This window comes from Peromyscus maniculatus, chromosome 1, assembly GCF_049852395.1.
Source record: "Peromyscus maniculatus bairdii isolate BWxNUB_F1_BW_parent chromosome 1, HU_Pman_BW_mat_3.1, whole genome shotgun sequence".
Classification (NCBI taxonomy): domain Eukaryota; kingdom Metazoa; phylum Chordata; class Mammalia; order Rodentia; family Cricetidae; genus Peromyscus; species Peromyscus maniculatus.
The window spans coordinates 137527765-137536203 of record NC_134852.1 but is presented as its reverse complement, the minus strand read 5'-3'; the positions used below and the strand labels follow the sequence as shown (position 1 = coordinate 137536203).

General features: G+C 52.0%; 1 protein-coding gene across 1 annotated transcript; it reads left to right on the top strand.

Moving 5' to 3' along the window:
• Positions 1-1007: 1007 nt before the first annotated feature.
• On the top strand, positions 1008-5082 carry Spn (sialophorin). Its single transcript, XM_006977063.4, has 2 exons — positions 1008-1115; positions 1501-5082. The coding sequence occupies exon 2, from the start codon at positions 1522-1524 to the stop codon at positions 2704-2706; it is 1185 nt and encodes a 394-aa protein (XP_006977125.1). The 5' UTR covers positions 1008-1115; positions 1501-1521; the 3' UTR covers positions 2707-5082.
• The last annotated feature ends 3357 nt before the right edge of the window (positions 5083-8439 follow it).

The window sequence follows — 8439 nt, the reverse complement described above, 5'->3', positions numbered from 1 at the left end:
GATCTGCACATTGCAAAGATGATCCCAAACCCCAGTTCGCACTCAGTTGAAGACTTTTGGCTAATTTCTTAGTAGGGGTCTTTCTAGACGTTTTCTTTTTTAAGGTAAGTAAATCTTTTTGTTATTGTTTTGTTTTGTTTTTGTTTTTCAAGACAGGCTTTCTCTGTGTAGTTTTGGTGCCTGTCCTGAAACTCACTGTGTAGACCAGGCTGGCCTCGAACTCACGGAGATCCACCTGGCTCTGCCTCCCAAGTGCTGGGATTAAAAGCGTGCGCCCATCAATAATCTTAATTTACTTTATTTTCTTCTGTGTACACGAGTGCCTGTCTGTGCCTATGTATGCTGGTGCCCTTAGAGGTCAGAAGTGGGGAGTCAGATTCCCCGGATTACGGGGGATTGTGAGCCACCAGGCGGGTGCTTGAAACTGACCCTGATCTGCAAGGGCAGCCCATGCTCCGAACCTCTCAGCATGTCTCTCCAGCCCCCATGGTTTTCTAAGACCGTAGGAATGCAGTGGTTAGTACTGGCCTCAACAAGGGGCCACTGGAGGGACCTCAGCTTCTTGTGGCTCTGGCAGGGCTCAGCACCTAAAAAACCTTTCAGGACCACGAGCAGAGTTGGGTGTGTGTGAGTGTGTGTGTGTGTGTGTGTGTGTGTGTGTGTGTGTGTGTGTACGCGTGCTCACTCGCGTGCAGGGGGGAGGGACGACTTCCTGGGAGCTCTTTGCAGGAAATGCACCACCTCAGGTCCTGGCCAAACAGCTTGGGGGACAGCAGATGGAGAGGAAATGATTCTCCCCTCCATAGCCTCCTCTCTGTCCCCTAGCCCTGAGCACATCTTCTCATCTCCCAGCTCTGACTGTTTGACATTCTATACCCCAGTGAAAACTGAAAATTCCCATGCTGGACCAGAGCATCTCTTCATGCCTCCACTGAGCCCCTGGGTCTCCCAGGCAGCTGTGGGAGTAGGAATGGGTGGGGCAGGATGCAGGGGTGGAGTGGGTGGAGCCAAGACCCACTTCCTTTCCCCCTGGGGCTCAGTCTGCCCCAGTCCTGACCAAGCCTTAGCAGGAGCTGGAGGTGCTCTCCCGGACCTGTGCCGTATCCGTTAAGCTGGTAAGACTACCCGTATGGTATAGGTGGGCGCGGGGATGCTCAGAGGATGAGGGGATGTACCTATAGTTTGAAAAGATGTGTAGGGTGATGGGAAAAGGGGGTCAAGGGGCCATTGGCTGGAACAGAATGAGTGAAGGCCAGGAGGACATGGCTGCTGCTGGAGTCTGAGCCGCCAAGGCCAGGGTGGGGAGTCTCTGCCACCATCTGGTCCCTTGCTGCTTCTGATAATAGTAAAAGCAAGAATGGAAAAAAAAAAAAAAAAAAAAAAAAACAACCGTTAAACCACAAGTTGGGCCTGGCAGTTGGCAGGGAAGTGGGCAGGAGGGGGTGCTGGCCAGGTTCCCTCCCCAACCCGTGTGCTCTTCCGTGACTTCCCTACATTCAGGTCCCAGCTCCCGCTCTGGAAATGGCCCTGCTTCTCCTTCTCTTTGGGGTCTTTTGGACCCAGATGTTGAGCAGCTCAGAAGGTCTGCAGAACACAACGATGATGCAGAACACAACGATGTTGACCACTGCCCCACATATCAAGGTCCCAACTGCTTCTGAGGCCTTGAATGTCAGCTCAACAATCTCTAGTAGGCCAGAGACAGAGGACCTTCAGGAGACTACCCACACGTGGAGTCAGACCCCACACCCAACTTTCTCAACCCCCTTTGAAACTACTGAATCATCTTCTCTCGGGGCTCCCACGGATGCCAACACGAGCACCCCTGTGCCAGAGCCTACGCCCTCCCAGGAAGTTTCCAGTAAGACATCAGTGCAGCTTCCAGAAGCATCAGATGTAACCAGTGACCCTCCTACCACCACAGCCAGTCCTGTGATAGACAATGAGATATTTCCCTCTCTAGACACCTCTGAAGGGACTAGTGCACCCCCTATCACCATGACAACAAGCTCCAAGGAGACCAGTGGACCCTCTGTGTCTACAACGGTAAGCTCCAAGTCCAGTGGTCCCCCTGTCGCCATGACGACCGGGTCTCTGGGGCTCTCCAGTGAGACTCATGGACTCCCTGCCACCATAGCAACCAGTTCTGTGGAGAGTTCTAGCGTAGCCGGTGGCACCCCAGTCTCCAACATAAAAATATCCACGATGTCTGCCCCAGGGCCCGTAACCCCCAGGAAGCCACCCCGGGAATCAAGTAGCACCTTGCTAGTGTCCATTCTTGTGGCCGTTCTACTGGCTTTGGCGCTTCTGTTGCTGCTGGTGTTGTGGCGTCGGCGGCAGAATCGGAGGACCGGGGCCCTGACCCTGAACAGAGGAGGAAAGCGCAATGGGGTAGTGGATGCTTGGGCTGGGCCAGCCCGGGTTCCCGATGAAGAGGCCACAACAGCAACAGCGTCGGGGCCAGCGGGGAACAAGGGCTCGGGGGCCCCGGAGACAGAGGGGTCGGGGCAGCGGCCCATGCTCACCACTTTCTTCAGCAGACGGAAATCTCGCCAGGGCTCTTTAGTACTGGAGGAGCTGAAGTCTGGGCCAGGTCCCAAAAAGGGGGAGGAAGAGCCACTGGTGGGCAGCGAGGATGAGGCTGTGGAAACCCCTACTTCTGATGGGCCAGAAACCAAAGACGGGGCCGCACCTCAAAGCATATGAGCAACAGGACGTCTTCATCCGACCTGCTCCTTAGGCCTGGATTCTGCTCTCAGCATCCTCACACTCTACATTGTGAATATTTGTGAACCAAGTGCATTCACTCATTTATCCATTCATTCATTCATTCATCCATTCTCTCCCCGATCCCTCCTCCATGCTCCCTTTGGAACCACTTGCTGAAGAATCTCCGAGGAGATCTTAGTTGACTCACATTTTCTCCAGGGATCCCCCTTGGGATGCTGGGATCTGATAAGAAGAATGAAATAACAAACCAGAAAACTCCCTGGGATGAAAATTTGTGAAGAACTTGGCACACCCTCCCCACCTCACCCCACCCCACTCCCACCCCCCTACTATGCCCCCCATCCCCTCCCTCCTCCCGTAGGGGCCCCCTTCAGGACTCCTATTTGCTCAGGGGCCAGCTTAGAGCCTGGACGGGGCCATCCAGCTTGCTCTTGGGTGAACTGTGACCTGTGACTTTCCCGGGAGCACTCTGGCTTTGGGCTGCCTGGTAGCTGCTAGGGGAGGCGGCCGGAGACTGACTACGTACGGCTCCTTGGGGAAGAGATGAGAGTTTCTGGTTCTAAGAAGTCCCCGGCACCTGTTGTGTCCACTCGGAGGTGCACTGTGTGTGTGCAAGATCTGACTTGGGTGATGGTTGTGAGCAGTACTGGTGAGTACAGATGGTGGGTGGGAAGAGCAGGACAAGGACTGGGAAAGTGTTGCCCCAAAGTGAGGGACGCGGGAGCTGCTGGGAACTCAGACAGGGTGGAAACAGCGGAGAACCTAACTCTGTCTGTAGCCTCGGAAAGACTGCAAATTTGATGGGGACTAGGCTGCCAGATCCTCCCCTCAAAGGCTCCCCCCACCAATACCCACCCACCCCACGCACACATGCAGGAAGAGGAGAGCAGTCGGCCCAGCACAGGGACCGTGCCGCCAAATCCCCGGTCTCGGTCTCGATGCATTTCCCCTACAGGCTCGCTTTGACTGTTTCCTCTTTCATTCCAAGGCTGAGGCCCCTCCCCTCTCTAAGGGGAGTAAGAGGGACTTAGATGAGAAGACAGGCCCCCGGTGTGTGGGCACATGGATGCCAGGGACTCCCTGGGGGTCTGAGATGGAGAGAGGGGACAGACCCTAATTGTGCTGCTTCTGATACCCGCCCAGGCTGCAGCCCCAGAGGGCGTGTGGTCCAGAGGTGGTTGCTGGAGGAGATTTGCAAGAGGAAGTCGTTGAGTCAGAGGGCACAGTCCCTGAGAACAGACTGACCTACAAAAAGAGATGTGTGAGGGTGGTTGTGCGGGGCCTGGATAGGAGAGAAGGTGGGAGAAGGAGGCCCAGGGGGCTCACCTGATGTATGTGGGAGAGGCGGGGGAGACAGGCGTGGAAAGGGGCACAGATTAGCCGCCACCACACCGAGCTGCTCCCTCCCTGTCTGTGGGGAAGAGGAAGGGCTGAGATGGGAACCCACGGGCCACACTGAACCCGTTCTACTGCTCACGAGGGGCTGTGTGGACGACTGTGACAGAGACCGCAGGAATGAATTGCAAATGTCCCTTAAAGGACAGAGCAGCTGTTGTGGTAGATTTTGCCAAGCTGAGCGCCCTGATTTCAGGTTGAGAGGATAATGTCACCAAACTGAGAGGCCAGGGGCTCTGACTCCCTCTGGTTCCAAAGTCATTTTCTGGATGTTTCTGGGTTTCAGGTTCAGGGAGGAAGGACTGAAGGGAATTTGGTAGAGGTGGGGGATGGTACCCAGCGGGACTTGGGCCCAGACTGGGTCAGAATGTTCTGAGCGCTGAAGTGAGTGATACAAGGGCACCAAAAGAGGGAGGTGTTGTCCTGCTTCTGCCGAGTTTGTCCCAGGGTCTCGGCCACATCCATTCATTTCCCCTTGGCTCCTGTGCCTGGCAGAAGCAGGTGCTCAGTGTGCGTTCACATGAGTAAATGAATGACGAATGAAAGAATGAAGAAATGAGGCTTTGAAAGCTAGGAAGGGAGAAGGCATTTTTAGCACAAGACCTAGAGGATGCAAACGTATGTATGTAAGTGGAGTAGGGAACATGGGGGGACACAGAATAGATGGATGTCCTTCAGCTTAGTGGAGGAAAAACAGTAAACCAGCAATAGGTGTGGTAAAACCAGAAAAGAGAGAGAAAAAAAAGGTAAACAGGGAAATGTAAAACAGGACAGCAGTTTCAACTCCATCAGTTATGAAATGATTGTAAGTGGCTCCTGTTCGTGACAGCCTTGGCATGTTTTCAGAAACTGTAATGGCCTCAGAAATGGTTGCAGCTGATATGGAATTGGGGGGAAAAAGGTCATTAATCTGTAAATACATATGGTTCTCATTTATAATAAAAGCTACATCCCAAATGTTTAGTGTGGTCCTCTGAGAGGTGGGGAATTGAAGTGTGATTTTCATCTTACTTTTCTGTGGTTTTCAAGTTTTACACAATGAATGTCTTCACTTTTATAGTTATGAAAAATATTGGTGAGGGGGCTGGGAAATGGCTCAGAGGACAAGGGCACTGGCTGCCTTTCCAGGGGACTCAAGTTCTGTTCTCAGCACTTAAGATGGCAGCTCACAATTGTCTGTAACTCCAGTTCCAGGAGATCCAGTGCCCTCTTCTGACCTCCAAGGACACCAGGTATACATGTGGCACACATACACACACGCAGGCAAAACATCCATACACATAACAGTAAATAAATCTTAGAGAGGTCGATTGTGGGCTTTTCAGCAGAAGCGTCCCTTTCAGCTAGAGGCTTTTTTCGGCTGAAGCCTTTTTGGCTGAGGAAGCTCATTTGGCTAGAGACCTATCAGCTGAGGCTTCTTCAGGCTGAGGAGTTCATGAGGGAAGAGGTGGTGGCTGTGGCTTGTTCCTTTGTCTCTCTGATCTTTCAGCTTTTACCCCAATATCTGGTTCTGGGTTTTTATTAAAAGACCTATTTTAGATAGAATTCGAACAACAGAGCCCAGTCTTCTACCCTGGCATCAGCCTGAGAAGCAAATAAAATCTTCATTTCATTTTCCTTCCTTCTCTTCTCTCTCTCTTGTGGTGGTAATGTGTTCCCCGAAATATTGTGCATGCTAATAAACTTATCTGGGGTCAGAGAAGAGAGCAGCCACAATATTAAACATAGAGGATAGGCAGTGGTAGCACACACCTTTAATCCTAGCATTCCAGAGATTCCCTCTGGATCTCTGTGAGTTCAAGGCCACATTGGAAACAGCCAGGCGTTGTGACTCACGCCTTTAATCCCAGGGAGTGATGGCAGAGTGCAGAAAGATATATAAGGCGTGAGGACCAGAAACTAGAAGCTTTTGGCCTGGTTAAGCTTTTAAGCTTTTGAGCAGCACAGTTCAGCTGGGTCCATTTGGATGAGGACACAGAAGCTTCCAGTCTGAGGAAACAGGATCAGCTGAGGAACTGGCCAGGTGAGGTAGCTGTGGCTTGTTCTGCTTCTCTGATCTTCCAGCGTTCACCCGAATACCTGGCTTCAGGTTTGCTTTTATTAATAAGACCTTTTAAGATTCCTGCTACAATCTCTTTCCCCCTTCCTTCCTTCCTTCCTTCCTTCCTTCCTTCCTTCCTTCCTTCCTTCCTTCCTTCCTTCCTCCCTCCCTCCCTCCCTCCCTCCCTCCCTCCCTCCCTCCCTCCCTCCCCCCTCCCTCCCTTCCTTGTGAGTCACATGTGGAGGGAGGCCAGAGGTTGTCATCTTCCTTAGTGGCTTCTCCACCTTATTCTTTTTTTTTTTTTTTTTTTTTTTTTTTGGTTTTTCGAGACAGGGTTTCTCTGTGTAGCTTTGCGCCTTTCCTGGAACTCACTTGGTAGTCCAGGCTGGCCTCAAACTCACAGAGATCCGCCTGGCTCTGCCTCCCAAGTGCTGGGATTAAAGGCGTGCGCCACCACCGCCCGGCTATTCTTTGAGATAAGGTGTCTCATTAAATCTGGTGCTCAACAATTGGAAAGATGAGGTGGTCATCACTGAGGAATGAGCAGATGCCTAGGGTCTGGGCCCACACCTGAGGCCATGCTGGTGCCTGAGGGTCTTGCTGCCACCAGGACCATACAGATCCCAGCTGCCTACATTACCGCCTGGGGCCATAGTTGTTGTAGTTTAGTTAAAAATGGTGGAAGGGCGACCTTGGCAGGTTGGAGCTAAGGGGCACCACCAAGTCACACCATACAACAAACTCACATAGGAGGTTTATTGGAGGGGAGGAAGGAGCGGGTAGAAAAGGGGACTAAGAGGCAGCCTCTGGAGATGAGAAGCCATGAGAAGAGAGAGGGGGAGGGGCCTGCCTTTAATATTGGGATTTAGACCATGTGCATAGAGAGTGGCTGCACTTGATGATGCATTCTGCCAGGTCCCCAAAGGGCAGGCCAACATAGATGCCTGAGGACTAACAGTGGTGACATTCAGTCCCACTATGGCCAGGGGCCGTGTGGGGGTCTGTGGCCCTATTGCAGCCAGGGTCTGTGTTGATGTCAGTGGCCTTCGCTATCATCAAAGGCTATGCAACTGCCCAGGGTCTGGACCACCACTGGGCTGTGTTGGAGTCTAGTGATCATGCTCTGGTGGGCCCTGCCCATGTTACATAGAGACACATGTGAACCATGTGTTGGACCATGTGTTGAAGTATGAGAGTCATGTGGAATTGGACCAGCCCCTCACTGGCCTGGGGAAAGCTGTCTACCCCCAGAGAGCTGACCCCACCCATCACCACTGTCCTGGGAGAGCCGGCTCCTCACCTTGCCTGAAGAGGGTGGTCCCAGAGGCCAGCACATATCCATGGCTTTGAGTTGGCATTTCCCAGCATCTACCCTATCTGCAACCTGCTAAAGCCTGGGGAGGCACTGGTCCTGTGGAACCATAGTTGCAGGATATCCAGGAGTTTTGGTGAGGGTCCAGTATTGATGGTGTACTTGAAGCCAGAGGCCTTGAACCAGACCAACAACTCATTACACAACAAACATTTTCGAATGAAACTGTTTGGACAGAAGGGTTTACTGCATGATACACAGCAGCTGCCAATGCCACTGAGAGGAATGAAGAAGTCACGGAGAGGCAGGAAAGATGAAGGAGTGAAGGGTTTGTTTTGTTTTGTTGCTTTTTTTGTTTATTTTTATTTTTTTAAATAAATACCCTTATTTGTAAAAAAAAAAAAAAAAAGGAAATTGTGAAACAAATGTTTCTTAAGGGAGCTGTGGAGAGGGTCAGAATCTTGGAAAGCCTGAGCTGGCTTGAGAGTGTTGGGACGGAGGAGGGCCTCGGCAGGTAGTGAGCGCCAGTCTTCCTTCAGTTGCCTAGCAACACCTCTTAGAGCCGTCCTCAGACCACTGCCTGGGCTTGCTCCCTCAGTCCTGGGTCGGGTTGCCGCTGGCTGCCACCGCTCGCTCCTCCCCCTTGGGTCCCTGCTTTCTCTGCAGGTCCCAGCACCATGTTCAGCTATTGTTTTCATGTTTTAGAGGAGGTAAGGTTTATTTGGAGTTACTGTTTGGCTTTGTTGTGAGACAGTCAGGGTCTTACCATGTAGTCCAGGTCTCTTGGAACTCACTCTCCTGTCAGCCTTCCAAATATTGGGAGCACAGGAGTGTTCAGCCAGGCCTGGCTCAAGTTTTATTTTATTTTGAATTGGCGTGCAATAATTATTCAGTTCTATGGGGGTACATATATCATGTGTGTGTGTGTGTGTGTGTGTGTGTGTGTGTGTGTGTGTGTATG